The 19,211-nt window shown below is 33.0% G+C and overlaps 1 protein-coding gene across 2 annotated transcripts in view; it reads right to left on the bottom strand.

The window, feature by feature from the left end:
• Positions 1-1,883, bottom strand: part of LOC126881980 (uncharacterized) — a 68,287-nt gene extending 66,404 nt beyond the window's left edge. For both annotated transcript variants that reach the window (XM_050646754.1, XM_050646736.1), the window contains exon 1: positions 1,545-1,883. In XM_050646754.1, coding sequence (XP_050502711.1) covers positions 1,545-1,594 — 50 coding nt within the window. In that variant the 5' untranslated portion in view covers positions 1,595-1,883. The remainder of the gene's footprint in view (positions 1-1,544) is intronic.
• Positions 1,884-19,211: the final 17,328 nt, after the last annotated feature.

Here is a 19,211-nt window from a genome sequence, read left to right as displayed (position 1 = left end):
TATCGTATTTGGGAATATTTTCGAATACTGTATCTATTTGACTGTAGAAGTCTTCCTTTATCTCTATGTTTTTCTCTTCAGTCGGTGCATGTATGTTTATAAATGTTATTTTTTGGTATTTTCCTCTTATTCTTAGTATGCATATTCTCTCTGAAATTGGTTTAAAGTCAACGATTAGATCTTTCAGCTTTTTGTTTACTACAAATCCTGTGCCTAACATTCTATTTTCGCCTCCGCTATTGAAAAATAAATAGTCATTTATTTCCATTGAGTTTTGGCCTAGTTGTTTCGTTTCTTGTAGTGCTACTATTTCGAATTTATATTTTTTACATTCATCTACTAGGTGTTTCAGTTTTCCTTCTTCGTATGTTCCTCTTACATTCCATGTTCCTACTAATATATGTTCTTTTATGGGCTGCTTTTCATTATTAATCTGTACATTTTGTCTATTTCGTGTACCTGTACTTTGCCATGTCATCTCCGTTATTTCAGTCTGCTTTCGTTGTATTGCTAGTTTTTTGGTTGTATATTTTTCTCTTTTATGAGTTGTTGTTGGTTTTTATTCCATGTCCATATTTCACCATTAATGATTAGCTTCTGGTATCCTATTTTTACATTTTTTCCATTATGCCTCTCTACCATAGCCTTGCTTCTAATTTCTTTCTGAATAATTCTTTCTTCTTTTGACATATCATCATTAATATAGATTCTTTCGTCCTTTTTGGTTTTTAATTTACTTTTATTTTTCATTACTTCTATTTTGTTTTTCACGCTGTTGAGTTCCACTATGACAGTATTTTCTCCTATTTTCCTTGCTCCATTTACATCTACTGAAACTTGTAGCTCTTTTTCCATAAAATTCTCCATAGCCCCTCGTAAAACTTTCTGATCATTTGTATCAATTTTTATTCCTTGTATTATTACATTTTTTCTCTTTCTTTCTCTTTCCAATTTCTCTATTTTTTCATTTGCTATACTAATTTCTTTTTCTAATTGACCTATTTGTTTTATAGCTTTTTCGTTTGTTTCTCGCAGCTTTTTTATTTCATCTTTGTAGCCGCTTTGTTGATCTTTCAGTTCTTTAATTTCATTCTTTAGTTGTGTGATTTCGTCTCCAGATCTATATTGTTCTTTTTTTATGTCTTTTATATCCATTGCTAATTCCCTCATCATTTTCATCATTTGTTCCATTCCACTTATGTTATCTTCATCTGTTTTTTGTGATGTTCTAGCTGTTATTTTTGATTTTTTGCTGGGATGTTCCTCCTCTTCCCTTCTCCTTTTCATTTCATCATCTAATTCGCTATCTGAACTCATTGTTCTTAATTCCTAGTTATTTTTCGTGCTAGAGTTATTAGTCAATGCGTCACGGGTGAAGTTTCGTGGAGAACTCTACTCACAGTTCAAATTCCCACCCGCACCCGCGCTAGCCGTTACTAATTTTCCAGCACTTTTATTCCTAGGTAAAAATCAAAATCAAAATCCGGCCCTGGTTATCTGTTTATAATAAAATTAATTATATTATAATAAAGTTTTCTACTTACAGCTGATTCTGTTTATTAATATGCTTTATTTTCCTGTAGAAATACACCATTCACAATATTGTTTTGTTTCCACCTACTGCAAAAACCTGCTTTGTTTATATTCGATATCACACAAGTTTTTATCACTTTACACAAGAATTTAATTCCTTATCGTTGGAATTACTTTTTTCCGATTTTTTCACTGTATAATTAGTTAACTAATTAGGTTGTTTATTTATGTACCTACATATATTGGTTTATAGTTACACTGCACTTTTGTATAACACAATTGTTTTATTGCTATATCTGCCCGAGAATCGAGTTAAGATACGAGCTAAACACGTGTGTTCTATTCGCTGGTCAGCGACCGAATCATCATATTTATTAACTGAATTAATAATTTGCAATTACACAAAAAACAGTTATCCAAGCACATTCAAAAGCCATCTCTTTAGTTAATGATGGCATTTTCAAGTAGAATGATTCTAGTAATGTTTACATATCCATACCAGTGTGAATTTTACTACAGGTAATTTGCCGTGTAAAGACAGAAAAAGTAGGGATAGCCGTAAAATATTTTGCGAATTATGTACCCATGGCCTTAACTAGAGGCTAAAGCTACAATGGCATTTGAAATGCTGGTGTTTTTACACGAATTTAAAAAAAAACTTTGCGCCTATATTAATAACGGTCAAAGTTATTCACTTTTTGAAGTTACACTTCTTTAGCCGCGTTTGGGAGTAAATGTAATGTGCGCGAATTCATCAAAATCTTGGTCCTGAGCGCAGCTCAAACATTATACGGGATCTGATAGTATCTGTCAATAATTGTCCAATAGGCCGTTCCAACATGCTGTCAAAATTAAATCAATATGGCTACTGGGAGTAAAAGATAAATGTTATTCTATCTGTTCTTAATGTATTTTAGATAATTTTAGTTGTATTTCTTTGTAATTTTGTGTTGTACAAAGATTAATTTAACATTTTCTCTGGAAGTATTAATTTAGAAAGATAATATGCTTCATTGGTGTTGTGTTTTGAAGTGTGAAATGCAAAGTAATCTTGATAAAGTCAAGATAAAGTTCACTTTTAAACTGAACTAAATAAGGTATCATCTGAGAGAAAACAATGGTTAAATGCAATACAATGTAAAGGTTTTACTAGCGAAATGAAAATTCTCCTGTCTGCTGTAATCATTTTATATCTGGTAAGTTACAATTACAACAGTAACGATTTTTGAAGATGTTAACATTTTAATCTTATAGGAAAACCAGCCGACTTAATCGATAATAACAATCCAGATTGGGTTCCTTCAATAAATATGGGCTATAAACACAATGAAATAAGTGCCCCAAAATCTAAAATGGAGTGGTATCAAAGGAGAATTAAAAGAAAAAATATTCATATTGAAATTATTTATAAGGCACTTGACTGTCTTAAATTCTACAAATACTAGGTGGGTAAATGATTTTAGACATTTTTCATTAATGATTGTAGGTTACTGTTACTGTAGGTTACTGTAGTAGATTTAAGACTTGTTTACACGGGTAGAGTAATGATGCAAGTACTTGATAGAGTAGAGTAACTGTACCTGTAAAAATGCTCAGCACAGTAGAATAGCAAGTAGAGTGTATAGTAGGAGTTAAAGTAGAGTGACCAGCAACATATGGCAAAGTAACTACTCTACGACCACCACCACTGCCAAAATGTCTACTCGGCTGCACACTCTACCCATGGAACACGCTCAATTATGGCAGAGTAGAGTAGGTAGGGGAGTACATGGGGGCGCTGTCATTCTGGCTGGAATTGTGTTTTGTGTAAATAGTGAATATGAAGTTCACCGAAGATGAAACTTTAAAACTTGTAGAGCGATAATACGGCGAATACCAGTATTTATGGAATTTAGGTAGTGTATACTATAGAAATAAAAGTATGCAGCAAGCTGCGGAGGATGAAATCGTCGAAAGAATGGCAAAGGGGGGCTTTGGAGTAAACGAGCTCAAGCAAAAAATTAAGAATTTAAGGTGCACTTATAATCAAGAGTGTTTAAAAATACAAAAATCGGTTTCACTATACTAGCATCAGTACTATATATACTTGTACTCTCCTCATGTGAATGGTATCAAGCCATTTTTGATAGAGTACTACTGCTACTCTACTCTCCTCAAAACTCTACCCATGTAAACAAGTCTTTAGAAACAGTGGAAAATGATGTAGCTAGTTTAGTGTAGCTAGTAAAGTAGTAGTAGGGTAAAATATACTGGTTTAGCAAATTACAATGTTTTAAGATAGTTTTAATAGTTATTTATGATATAAGTATTAAAAGTACAATTTTAAGACACGCATGTGAAAGTTAACTTGAAAAAATAATTTTATTAATGTTTTGACTTCCACATCAGATGTCATTGTCAAAATAAAAAATATTCATTATTATTAGGTTTGTTCTCGCAAACAGTCAAAAACCGTCAGCAAACAGTTGGTCAGTGAGAGAACATAATACAGTCACCAATGCTATCCCCTCTACTTGCGCTGGTCCACTATTCGCTGATGGTTTCAAACTGTTTGAAACTGATGCTAGAACAAACCTATTATTATTATGCATATCATTATCTGTAAATAATATTTCTTCTGATTGTTAATTGTAAAGGATAGAAAAATTACCATTTTAATTTTTTGTTTTAGAATCAGCTGAGAGAAATGGTGTACAAAAAACCAAGAAGGGAATGGAATATGTGGCTACAAAAGGCAAAAGAAATGATTACAAAGCAAATGTGACACATTTTTTTTAAATATGTAGGAATATCAGTAAACTACATTAAAAATGTATGAAAAGATTTTGTGCAATAAAAATGTTTATATTTATCAAGGATGTATTATTTGGTATGGCCACATATCGTCGGTGATGTGACAATACATCCTCTCTGTTTTTTTATGTGTTTTGTAAGAGAGACTAAAAACTTGTTTTAGGGTCACCACCTGTTTCATATGATATTTTTTAACTTGTTTTGTAGTAAATTACACTATCTATTTACTACAAAACAATTCAAAACTTACATATGAAAACAGGATGTGACCTTAAAAAAGTTTTTTGTCTCTCCTACAAAACTCATGAAAAAAGAGATAGGAGGTATTGTCACATCAGCAAGGGATATATTTCTGGTATATCCAGGGAATGTCTAAAAGATATACTTTGAATGACCAAGAACATTCGTGGACATTCATGGATTCAGGGAATATTTAAAATGCTGACACAGAATTTTCCTGGGATGTTCAGGGTGCTTTTGGGGATATTCTAGGAATTTTTTCAATGTCCTGTGTGTACCTTCTAGGACATGGAATGTTTTGGTATTAGCGCCGGACTCCACTTGCCATTTGTAGTCATGAAGATTGAACACATTGTTTCAAATAGGGCTTTTCATCGATTGTCATTTGTTTCGAGCCTCTGTCAAATGTCGTATAATCCGTGTATAACATTAATATACACGGATTATACGAAATATGACAGAAGCTTGAAACAAATGACTGTGAATGAAAAGCCCTATACAAGTCAATCCATTTGTGACTAAATAATCATGGATTGACTTGTATTTGAAACAATGTGTTCAATCTTCGGGACTACAAATCGCAAGTGGAGTCCAGCAGTGAGAGTTACTTCCTCTTCGGCATTATTATGTATTACACTACAGAAATCAGGAACTTCCCTCCTAAATATAATGTATGGCCATCAAACAAATTCTTCCAACTACTTTTTTAATGTTTGCCCTTTCCATGCTGTAGCAAACTTGTCAAATTGTTGATTTTAAATTGTAACAGTTAAGTTTTGCAAGGTATGCTGCCCTCTTGTATCTTCTGCGTTATCTTCATCATATACAGTAGAACCCCGCAAATCCAAACTAATTGGGGAGACAGCCTGTTCGGATTATCCGAAAGTTAGCCTTAACTAGTAGTTCAAAGCTATCATTGCGATTTTGAGTACCCAAACATTCTCGCAAGAGTGTGGACAATATTTTTGGACTCAAGTTGACTATGAGAGAACCAAAGTAAGTTTGTGTTTAACCTTTATAAACACTTTATAAACCTATATATTAATGTATAATATTTATTTTTAAGAAATTTTAAATGTCAAAAGTCCTATTAATCCTACATTATCCAATTTTCTAGCTTTACTCTGTATAATAAACATGTTTTTAAGTTTTTGTCTTGAATTTTTAAATTTTTTTCACTTTCCGTTGGTTCGGATTTGCTGAAAGTTCATATTAGCGGGGTTCGGATTTACGGGGTTCTACTGTGATTACTTCATCTAAAAACTTTCTGCGATATATTTGTTTTCCGAATCCATAGGTTGAATAATCAATGTATTTTTTGGCAAAAACCTAAAACTAAAGTTGCCATGTTTTGATCATAGAATATTTTCAGAGGGAGGAGAATTGTCTAAAATCAAAAAACATTTCACCCCTTCCGGCAGTATTCCCAGTGTCTTCTCTTGAAATGTTTTCACTGCAGGTACAAATTCTTTAAAAAGGCAATTTTTGAAGATATCTGAGCTGAACCATGCCTTATTAGAGCTAATAAAATTTAAACTTACATTACCAACCACTATGATGAAATTATTTATTTTAATAGCTCCACAATTATATACAAATCTTGCCTCAAAATATTTGTAAGAATTTAAACTCTTAAATGCCTTCGTTTGTTGACCTGTGTAGAAACTATTACTAAGCCCTAAATAAGTAACTATGTCTATGTTAGTTACCCTTGGAAAACCTTTTCTACTGTAGGATAACTCATACCCCTTGAGGGAAAATAGATCTATATACCAACAGCTTTTGAAAATATTCACTCACGTTTATTTATTCACTGCGTAAAACTAAATAAAGTCGTTAAAGAACTTCAACAGTTAAAAGCTACACAATGTCAACAGCAAAATGTTGGGAAAATACAACTAAAAAAAACTATTTTACAACTATTAAACTATTATATAAAAACTTTTATATAAACCACTATTTTATAACAACAATAACTATTTTATAAAAAACCTATTAAACGTAAAAAACTCAAAAAACTCAATGCAGTACAAATATAAATAATTTCAATGTTTGCCTCCCAGGTCTCATATTAGTGTCATAAACGTCAAAGTCTTGAAACGGCCTATATGGAGGTTATGGGTAAACAAATGTTGTGTATATTAAGTTTTATGGTTGTGAGGACAGAAACAAAAGCAAGTTTATAATAATTGTAGTGATTTTTAAATAGTTTTTAACCCGGCACCTGCCACGTTGGGTGCTACCAGCACACCATAACACATTTTTATCAAATATTTGGTATTTCAAATTTGGTAACCGTGCTGTGCGTCATAGTAGCTTTCTATAATATTATATAGCATAGATGTGTTAGCGTTTGAAGTGGTTATTTAGTGTTATTCTGAACTTGTAGCTCTAAAGTCGAATTGAGGTGTCATTATTTGGCACTTTAAGTTTTAATTTTTTTTGTATTTTTGATAAACAGGTCAAATTTACATTTTTTTTTAATTACTGATTTAAATTATTACACACTAAATCCTAATTCTTCTTAGATATTTTACTTGACTTCATTTATTATGGCTTGGTACTTGCTAATTTGCTTATAACACATTTTTCATTTTATTTTTTAACTTTTATAATGTATTAGTGGCTAATAAGTTAATAAAACATGGTTTTTTATATTCTTGTATTACTCAACACATTATTTTGTTTTTTAAACAAGTAGATCACAGAAAATTTTTAAGGGGTGCTGTGAGCACCCCACGTGGCAGTTGACACCTTGCAAAGCCACGTGGCAGGTGCTGGGTTAAAAGCAACAGGGACGTAATTGTAAACGTTTCAGTATTGTAATAAAAAATTATCTACATACCTAAACTTACGTGCATATAAATCGGCCCACTTGAAAATTTGGTCATTTTTGATGTCTCATAATTCCTAAACCTGTTAACGATTTAAGTGATTTTTTGAACATATTGTAGCCTGATTCTTTAAGAATACCACTAAAATAATATTGTTGCTAAGCACAGGGCTGCTTTATTCATTAGGCAATATAGGCAGTTGCCTAGGGCGGCACATTATGAGAGGGCGGCACAAATACTATACAAAAATATTTGTATATTAAAAATTATGGATCTGGGTTCTGTCATTAAAGAGTATGAAGCTCCTTCAAATTACTTTACCGCAAGGAAGCCAAAAAATTGTGCCCAGATAAAACATATAAAGAAATAAGAAAAAGAAAAAGAAAAATTCAATTTGACGAGGGGGGCGATCATGAACTAAACTTTTCAGCTAGTGATGAGATGAAAATCCACACATTCTGTATAGGTCTGGATCCGGCGTATGAAAAAAAAGTTGATTAATAGCAAGCTGAAAATTTGTTAATAGCTTAAGGGTGTCTAGTCGGATAAACTTTGTTATATGGGAACACTGGAACAGGGGCAGTTTTAATTATGGAACAGGTTAAAAATTTGGAACGGTCAGATCACGAAAACCGCACATTTATTTTGTCCGACAGAATAGACTTAAACTCTCCGAACAGAGATTAAACTCTCATGCAAAAATCAGACTGCTATTTATCACCTGTCATAATTCCTGTCATTTGACATATTCCACATGTTCCACTCATTAAAACGCCCATTTGGTGATAAATAGCAGTCTGAATTTTTCATGAGAGTTTAATCTCTGTTCGGAGAGTTTAAGTCTGTTCTGTCGGACAAAATACATGCGCCGTTCTCGTGGTCTGACCGTTCCAAATTTTTAACCTGTTCCACAATTAAAACTTCCCCTGTTCCAGTTTTCGTATATATCAAAGTTTGTCCGACTAGACACCCTTAAGCTATTAACAAATTTTCAGCTTGCTATTAATCAACTTAATCGTCACTCTGATAAGAGACCTGAACAGACGTCTGGAATCTTATCGACTTATTTATCAACCTTTTCGTGTTATTAACCGATTTGCCAAAATTAAGCAATGAAGAAATTATTAAAGAAGCTGAAAATCCGGTAAAAAATAAAGACAACCAAGATACATCATTCATGCATGAATGCATTCGGAATCCATTTGTATACCACAATAAAATCACTAATTGACATATCTTAATATTTCAAGAGAGTTACTGCAGTCACTGAAGGTGGATATGAGCTATTACCTCCGATTTCGTTGAACCTCCATCGATTTGCTTGAAAATTGGTGAGTGGTTAGAGGATATCTCAAGGAACAAAGGTGACATGGTGTCAACTTGTGCTTTTACCCTGGGGTGGATGCCACCCCTTCTCAGGAGTGAAAATTATTTTATTACAAATATCCCCAGAATTCGATAAAGGGGCAAATTCTAAGCAAAATTTGTTACATAAAGTTATTAAAATAAATCAAAACTTTTTGAGTTATTTAAGATCAAAGATTTTAATTTTTTTTACTTTCCCCCAGTGATAAGTCGTTTATCGAAACTAGCGTAGAGAGTATATTCTGCTTCATCCACTCATAGACGAAACCCTTACCCACATATCAATACCAGTTCTTTTTGAATTGTGCGTAATACATACACCGCGCTAAGTGCCCCGCCCAGGTCGACCTTTCAGAGACGTGACGCTTCTCAGTGTTGTTGAAATTTACCGTATTTTAAATTTAAAAAAAAATTTTTTAATTCACTATTATTTTGGAACGTTAGGTCCCACCTCTATCTTTCAAAAGACCAAATTATCAGTTCCAGTTTTTACACTAATTTGGATTTTAACTGTACAGGTTAAGCATAATGATACTGTAAGTCTACTTACAGTAATATAATTACGAATCCTTAATTTTTTGCCCCTTTCTATGCACTGCGGCCACCTGTTTTCACTAGACACCACTGAATTTTAAATTTTGCTTGTGACAGCCCAAAAAATGAGTGAAATCACGCAGCTATTTCCAAACACGTTTACCTGTATCACTGTTGATAGAGATGGGTACTCCACAAGATGAGGTAAATAGTAGGTACCTTGGGCACCAGGTACTCCGGAAATCACTTTCGACGTCATATTCGTTTTCGGCGACCCCAGAAACTCTTGAGTAACAAAATTGAACTCATTTCCGCCGATAATTGGCGAGTTCTGAATTTTTTATTGTCTGTTTGAGATGCACTTTAAGAATGCATTTTTTGTATACAGTTTTTCAATATTATATCATGGCTCGGGGTCACAAAGTTTCCTGGCGAATTCACGAACCGAATATTTCATAATAATATGATATTTCAAAGTTCACCACTCACAGCAATTTTGGGCAATTTTCCTTGTTATTTCGCAAATATTGTTCTGTAACTTTTTTCTACGCAACTTTAGGCATATGCAATGGTACATTTAAGAGGAATAGAAATTAATTACCTTTGAAATGTTCTACGACTCCTTTTAAAGAGGTTATCTTTTTCAAGATTTTATACTTTTAACGAGTTTTTATATTTTTTACGATTATTTTTTAAATTTCCCATTATAACTTTTTTTTTTCTACATTTACGTATATGTATATTATATAATAAAAAAGAAAGCTTATTCTGTTTACTTTAAAATGGTGTATTATAAAAACTTCTAGGATTATTTTGTAATAAGATATGCTTTTTCAAAATGTAATAAGTACCTACTTGCAACCATTTTTGATGTTAGGATTATTTTTTAAATTTCTCATTATAACTTTCTTATGTGATTGTGTGTTATAATTGAATCTTATTTTTTTATAGGTAATATTTTGGATTCAATTGACTCGGCCAGGCAAACTTCAAAATATGGATTAATTCCAATATTTACTGTCAAAACTCCTGCTTTGCTTGTAAATGTACCAAAGGATCTACAAAAAACTGCGGTTGTAGGAAGATAGGAATTAGTTGTTCAATATTCTGCAAAGGGTGCATGTGCATGCCTACTAATTGTGGGAACTCTAAGATAACTGACGTGTCAGAGGAAGATATTGAAGTTAATGCTAACGAAGAGATGGAATTTGATTTTGAAAATTTTTTAAATGTCAACGTTGAAATAATTTTAACTAAAGTGATGTTTTCTAAGACTAATGTTTATGTAATTTTTGCAAAAGAAATAATTTTAAATAATACAGGTAAAAAAATATCAAAGAATCACTCGGTTTCCATTAGTTAAATATAGATGATACACCATTTTAAAGAACATAAAGTAAGCCCTCTTTATTGAGCAATATATAGTATATTCATGTACAAGAAAAAAAAGTTATAATGAAAAATTTAAAAAATAATCCTAAAATCAAAAATCGTTATTTTATTTTTATATTATATTATAAAAAATCGTTAAAAGTATATAACTTTGAAAAACCATATTCTCTTTAAAAAAAAAGTCGAACAAAGTTATACAGTAGACCATTTTAAACGTAATTTATTTCTATTTCTATTACGTGTACCATTGGATATACCTAAAGTTACGTAGAAAAAAGTTACAGCACAATATTTGCGAAAAATCAAGGAAAATTGCCCAAAATCGCTGTGAGTGGCGAACTTTGAAAAATAATATTTCGAAAACTGTAAATCCTAATTACCTCTACTAAACAACATTTTAAAGAAGAAATATGTAGGTTTTTTTTTCTGTAAAGAAATGTCTATACCTATATCCTCGTGGACAAAAGTTATGGGACAAAAAACAAAATTTCTTTCTTTTGAGTTTCTTTGTGCTTTTTCTTTTGAATATATTTTTGTAAAAAAAAGTATCATTGACTTTAAAAAGTGATATTTAGATAGAAAATTTAACCGGGAACAATTTTTATGTAGGTATGTTTGTACCAAAAGTGCATAGAACTCACCCTAATGTAACCTGTGCCCAGGGACTTATTCACCCATTTCTCAAAAACGCACCCCTTTAAATGGTAGCACTGCGCGGTTTTTTCATATTATACAGGGTGTAACGAAAATACAGGTCATAAATTCAATCACATATTCTGGGACCAAAAATAGTTCGATTGAACCTAACTTACCTTAGTACAAATGTGCACATAAAAAAAGTTAGAGCCCTTTGAAGTTACAAAATAAAAATCGATTTTTTCCAATATATCGAAAACTATTAGAGATCTTCGATTGAAAATACACATGTGGCATTTATATGGTAGTAGTATCTTAAGAAACAAATATAGTGAAATTTGTGCACCCCATAAAAATTTTATGGGGGTTTTGTTCCCTTAAACCCCCCCGAACTTTTGTGTACGTTCCAATTAAATTATTATTTTGGTACCATTAGTTAAATTCAATATTTCTAAAACTTTTTTGCCTCTTAATATTTTTTTGATAACGCTGTTTTTATCGAGTTGCGGCTTCCTTTTTAATATGTTTACATAAAAATTTTATGGGGGTTTTGTTCCTTTAAACCCCCCAAATGTTTGTGTATGTTCCAATTAAACTTTTACTGGGGTACCATTAGTTAAACACAGTGTTTTTAAAGCTTTTTTGTCTCCTTGTATTTTTTCGAGAAGGCACTTTTTATCGAGATATTACTTCTTTTTTAATATGGTCCAAAATATACCTAAAAATGTAAATCATAAATAAATTTTCATATTATTTCCTAGTCTCCATAATCGTACTTAGCCATATACAAATATGTGGTGGATTTGACAAATATTTAAAATATCTCGATAAAAACTGACTTTTCGAAAAAGTACTAAGAGGCAAAAAAGTTTTTAAAACAATGTGTTTAACTAATGGTACTACAATAATAATTAAATTGGAACGTACACAAAAGTTTGGGGGGGTTTAAAAGAACAAAACCCCCATAAAATTTTTATGGGGTGTCCAAATTTCACTATATTTTTTTTTAAGATACTACTACCATAAGAATGCCACATGTGTATTTTCAATCGAAGATCTCTAATAGTTTTCGATATATTGGAAAAAATCGATTTTTATTTTGTAACTTCAAAGGGCTCTAACTTTTTTTATGTGCACATTTGTACTAAGGTAAGTTAGGTTCAATCGAACTATTTTTGGTCCCAGAATATGTGATTGAATTTATGACCTGTATTTTTGTTACACCCTGTATAGATGTCCATTTACCATATGAAATAATAAAACCCCGTTAACGTTGTAGTTCCTTTTAGCTATCTTATTTTGAATATAATCAATAGCCTATTATGATCTTGATATATTAGATTGCATTGCTAAACCTGAAAGTCATTAGGTGCTTTTTGACAATTTATTTACCAGCAGAGATTTTTAATTCATTTACAAAAATGTGGATACCGACCAACAGGAACCTTGTGGGAAAATAGATTATCGAAGTTTCCTATAATACAAGATACAAAAACCCTTAGTAAAGAAGCTAGTGGTTCATATGATTTTCAGTGTGATGTAAATTGAAAAATATTTTTTGTAAAATGGAACGATAATTAATGAGTGTGTTACAGGATTGGCACAATATCCCCCAATCGGATATCCCAATCGGCTATAAGAAGTCCTAAGGTCCAGAAGCGGCAACACCTATTCTTCTTCTTCTTCTTTCTAGCATCATCGATCGTGCTAGTAGGCTACTGCCTGTTCATTGCCATTAAGTCTTCCCCGGACGATGAGGTCCAAAATTCTCGCCATCTTTTTAGTGGTCTACCTTGTGGTCTTTTACCTACTGGGTTATTCGTTTTTGCGCTTTTGACGAGTCTGCTGGCCTTAATTCTCTTGATATGTTTGTTCCAATATCTTCGTCTCTGTCTGACCTACCTTCCTTTGTCCTGCATTCCACAGTTTTGTCAGATGTCTTCACTTTTTATTCTGTCACGTAGAGTTTTACCTTGTATACTTCTTAGGGTAAGAACAGAGCAGGTAAGTCGCGGTGGAGGTTTAGCGCGATGCCATCCAGGAGGTTTACATCGATGCTTTTGAAAATAAAATGAGTTTGTTTTACACGGATGTCTAATGCGCGGCCTACAAGGATTCTTTCCTGTGATTGGTCCGTTCGAAGCCAAGTTGTCATTACCTTCGCTAACTGAGTTGATACTTTTTATATAATGCCTTTTTTATATTGTTTATTTTTGCTATCAATATTTTGTTTGATCAAATACTTACTCTTTGAACTATTTGCGAAAAATCACCTAAAAACGTGTTTTTTTTGTTGAACAATAAATATTTTTACTCATAAATAACTCGAAAAGTCTTGAGTTGACCACTTCGGTGGTGACACTGAAGATTACACGGTATCGCCATATTTTAAGTTCATTTATGGGGCTGTAAACATATAGGTATTTGTTACACATGTCGCATTTAGTAATTTTTTAAAGGGGCCCCTTTCCAATTCTGCGGGGGGCCCCGACGGAGTTTGTTACGCCACTGGTATTACTATAGCATCTGATTTTGACAATATAGAACCTCTCGCACAAGCTAGTAGATGGGATCCCAAGCTCAAAAGAACACATTTGATTTCTCAACCACACGTGTTAAAAATTTTATCATAACTACATGGAAGACCTGGATCAACACGACCGGTTTGTTGGAAAATAGGCCACTAAAATCAGAGTCAAGAAATGGTATTCTCTACAAACGAGGCAATAATAAGTCATATTACTTTATTAGATTTTCGTCGATCTGTAGCAGTTTTCTACCTAAATTGGCTATTGGCTATTGACATTGACCCCTTGACTATTGGCTCATCATAGTTCAAGGAGTATTATAGAAAGACCGAGTACATCATTAGCAAACGTTTTAATGGGCGTAAGATTAGATGAGAAAGGACACTTCATGGAAAAACAGAGCAGAGACGATGTCAAGTAGAAAATTGTAAAGCTAAACCACTAAGATACTGTGGGAAATGTACTGTAATATTATGTAAAAATTGTTTTATACAATTATAAAAAATAAACGTGTTTTCATTAGATGTAAAAATGTTTTATTGTTTTAATCATACCTATTCTGTAACTCATTTCGATGATAGAAGTCAGTAAAATCGAATAGAAGTGACCAAGTCGAATAGAAATAGTCCAAATCCGTATCCATAACTACCTCGGAATCTCTACAATCGTAATGTGAATAGAAATCACTTCGACAGCATTTACCCTGTCGAGATGAGATTTCGATTATCGGAATTGTGGTTGACGCAAGCGCATTTTGTTTTGTTTTGACGTTTATATTTTATATATAAAAATAATTAATTACATACTACTTATTTATAATTATTTATAGTATTTGTACCTTTTTTTAGCTGCTTAATTTTTAGTCTGTGGTGTTATTTGTTTAGAGAACTATATATATTTCATTTAGACATGTTGTACGAGTATGAATAATTGGACCTAACCTTATTTATTTGCTACTTGGCTTGGCGTCTGAATGTTTCCCATTCACATTGTTGCCATATTTTGTTCGTATATTTCTTGTACAATTGCAATCAATGGTATAATGCACAAGAATAGCTTGATAAATAAATATTATACCAGTATACTTGTATATTTATCAGTCAACGCTCATAGCCTGAACAAATTATAGAAAAGATGCAATTTTTGGGAAAAGTTGTTTAGCAGTTATTTCAACTGAAATCGAATCTTAAAGATTGCATATTATTAGTAATATCAATTTTAAATAATTTATTAATAATAATGAATTAATAACATCAATTTAAATATCTTTGATTTAAAAGCATTTATACTTCTTATCTTCACTTATCTTTTTTATTTATCAGTTTATCTTCTTTTTTATATCAATTTTAATTAACTTTAATTTAAAACCATTTATCCTCTTTTAAGCTCTTTGCATCCAGTATTTACACGAATATTTTATTTACTTCTCAAAACTTTGAGGATAGTATGAAGAAAGTATGAAAACATTGAGGAAATGGCAACGGTGTCATATCTCAAGTAACAAAATAGGTCACAGAACACAATTTCGCTGGTTACTGCGCGGCTGCCACCTCCTCAGAACCGCGTGAAATAGAAGTCAGAGATTCCGATTACGATATGAGTTACAGAATACCGATCCAAACACAAAAATGACGCGATAGATATCAAACATTCCGATTTTGGGTAATTACGATTCGACTTGGTCATTTCTATTCGATTTGTTAAAAGTTACAGAATAGGGCTGAATCTCATTCATACATACCTTCAATTATGATAACCCTAACGCCCAGCGTCCTACTTATAGGACGGGTCATAATTCAAAAATGCAAAGATGTAAATTAATTTCATGAGTAATTCCTGATTAAGAACCAGATTACTGATAAGTATGTACAGTAGACTCCCGTAAGTTCGGCCACCTCGGGACCGGACCCTAGGCCGAACTTAAAAGTGGCCGAACTAACCGATGCTTATCTAAAAAATGGCCATTTATTGTTTGTATGGATCTAGCAAAAACAAAACACTTGTACATTAAGTAGAAGACAACACAGAGGAATACTCTGACATATTTAACACATATTAAAAGATAGACCGTTACAAAAATAGTATTAAACAATACTTACAGAACTCTAGGCCTAATATTTAAAAATATTATTGTACGTACATGGGTGGTTTGGCTTCTTAAGCACTTAAAAATTCAGTAATTTTTTCTGAATTTTCTTTTCTAATGATTTTTGATGTGCAAAGTCACGCCAGTTTTTAATAATCATTACATCGATGGCAGTTGCTTCTTTTTGCTGTTCGACGTAGGTCGCTGCCAGTTGCAAAGCTTCCTTCAGCGTGGCTCATTTTGTTTTCTTCATCTTCCTCTTCATTCTCAGCAGCATCTGTGTGGTTTTCCTTCTCATTTTCTTGGCGGATGACACACTCGGCGATTTCGGCGTCGTCCAAAACCTCGTTGTATCATATTTTCAAAGTCGATCCACTCCAAAACATCTTCGTCAACAATGGGACCACAGTTCGGTAGTTTCTGAAGGTCGTACGTACAATAGAGCTGCATTGTCATCAGGTTCGTTCATAAGAATGTTGTTTGGCTCATCTGCTGATGCGTTTGCTTGGTCAATCTTATCTTCTATATTTGGCCAAAAATTTTTCCAAGACTTTACAAATGTCTAGGGTGGTATGTCGACGTATGTTTTGGCCGAAATATACACAACATCGTTCATATTAACTGACTTCAGCACTTTTAAGAGGTCTAAGTTGTCATCAGCCTCCAGTTTGGAAAGAACTTCAGAAAGCAGTTTTCGACGATACTTTCCCTTGAAGCACTCAATGACCCCTTGGTCCATTGGCTCTTGAGGACTGGTTACATTGGTTGGCAGGAACAGCAGTTTAATTTCTTTTTCATCGTTACACTGAAGACCTTCCTGGTAAGTAGGCGCGTTGTCAAGCAGTAGAAACGCTCTCGGTTTTGCTGCTGTTCCAATGACAAATAGGGGTATCTTGTGGGTCCCCGAGGCATTTGAAAACAAGGTGAGCGTTATCCTCTCTTTGCTGACTTTAAATCCTGCCGCAGATGTTTCTTGTGGGGTGGCAAAGGTTTTTCTGGGCAGATGTCTAAAATGTAATCCAGTTTCGATGATGTAGATTTGCTCTGGACTCAAGTTTTGGTCACCAATGATTTTTAAAAATTTTGCAGAACAATTTTTGGCCGCTGTTGGGTTTGCTGACAGCTTTTCGCCACAAACTCCAATAAAACGGACCCCGTGTCTCTTTTTCCATCGGGAGAGCCATTCCTCACTAGCCAAGAACCATCTTTCACCAATCCTTGTTTTGCTTCTCTCAGTGTGCAACGCTTTTGTAGAACTTTTTCAGTTTCAATCTGTGTACAAAAGCCTTCGATAGTTTTTCTATTGCGCCGCCAGTGGTTGATTGCACTTTTGCCCACGTTTAAATCTCTGCAAATACTTTGCACGGATTCTCATTGTCCAATCTTTCCAAAAGCTTGTAGTCTCTGTTCCATTGACTTGTACTTACGTTTACGCGTTTCACTCATTTTAAAGCAGTTTAATACACGACGTCAAACAGTTATTATCCATACACACAACAAGTATACTGTCTATATAAACAGTAAAAATCGCAAGTGAAACAAGAATGTGTGTGACTAATGCTCAGAGAGCCGGCCGGACTAAGCGGAGACCGAACTAACTGAGACCGAACTTACAGGAGTCTACTGTGTAACCAAAATTTTGAAATTTGAAAAATAAATAATTTGGGCGTTAATGAGAAAACGAATGGACGTTGGAATGGTACACTTGACTTTGTAATGAGAGAACTAGTGTAGTGTGTGTGTGTGTGTTGAGTAAATGTCTTGTTACTTTACTCAAAGTTTAAGTGAAAATAAGAGATATTTTCAAGAAAGTATGTAGGGTTTATATAGGGTGTCCCAAAAGTAGCGGAACGGTCGACTATTTCTCGAAATAAACATGGTATCGAAAAATTGAAAAATACGTGTTCAATAATTTCCAAAAATCTATTGAATGACAAAAAACACGACCCCCCACTACACCCCCTAGAAGTGGGGCGGGGGGTAACTTTGAAATCTTAAATGGAGACCTCAAGTTTTTATTTCATATTTTGATTCTTTACGTAAAAGTAAGTAACTTTTATTCGAGACATTTTTTGAACCATGGATAGATGGCGCTATAATCAAAAAAAATCATTTATCCTGATGTCATAGATAAATAATAGACACGATCTAATATCTCAAGAAATGCACTTCCAAAGAAAAAACAAAAAAATACATATTTAATATTTTTCAAAAACCTATCGAATGGCACCAAACACGACCCCCACTCCAAAACCTAGAGGTGGGGTGGGGGTAACTCTATAATCTGAAATAGCAAAACGCGTTTTTTATTGCAGATTTGGAATCGTCATGAAAAATTAAGCAACATTTGTCCGAAACAATTTTTGAATTGTTGATAGATGGCGCTATTAAATAATCTTTTTCCAATTATAGCGCCATCTATCAACAGTTCTAAAAAATGTTTTAAATAAATATTGCTCAATTCTTCATGATTAATCCAAACCTGTAATAAAAAATATCGCTGGCCATTTAACATTTTAAAGTCAACCCCCACCCCACCTGTAGGGGGTGGGGTACAGGGTCATGTTTGGTGTTATTCGATAGGTTTTAAAAAATATTAAATAAATATGTGTTGGTTTCTCATTTGAAAGTGTATTTCTCGAGATATTAGAGCGTTTTTATAATTTATCTATGGTATTACAATAATTGGTTTTTTTCCGATTATAGCGCTATCTATCCACAATTCGAAAAAATGTCTTAAATAAAAGTTGCTTACTTTTACATAAGGAATCAAAATATGCAATAAAAACTGGCGGTTTCTATTTAAGATTTCTAAGTTACCCCCCACCCTACTTCCAGGGGGTGGAGTGGGGGATTGCGTTCAGTGTCATTGGATATATTTTTAAAAATTATTGAAAACGTGGTTTTCAGTTTTTCGCTCCGATGTTTAGTTCGCGAAATATTCGACCGTTCCGCTACTTTTGGGACACGCTGTATAACGCGATCATTATTTAAGTAATAAAAAATGTGTTATTTTTGCAAACATTTAACTTTTTTAATTACTGCGGTAATTAATGCTTGTATGACACTTTCTACGACTCTTTTTTTAAGTTAAAGGAAAAGCTTTCATTTAAGACTTGCTAAATTAAATGTGACCTTTTATTTAATGCAATAATTATAGATAAAGCTTGAATAACAAATTTGCAAAAAATTATTATTTGGATTATAAATGCGCAATAAAAATATTTTGTTTTGCAGGGAAAGTTACCAATATAAAGTAAAAAAAAAATT

The sequence above is a fragment of the Diabrotica virgifera genome, chromosome 1, assembly GCF_917563875.1.
Source record: "Diabrotica virgifera virgifera chromosome 1, PGI_DIABVI_V3a".
NCBI lineage: Eukaryota > Metazoa > Arthropoda > Insecta > Coleoptera > Chrysomelidae > Diabrotica > Diabrotica virgifera.
Note: the sequence above shows the minus strand (reverse complement) of the source record. Positions and strands in the feature narration are given on the sequence as shown.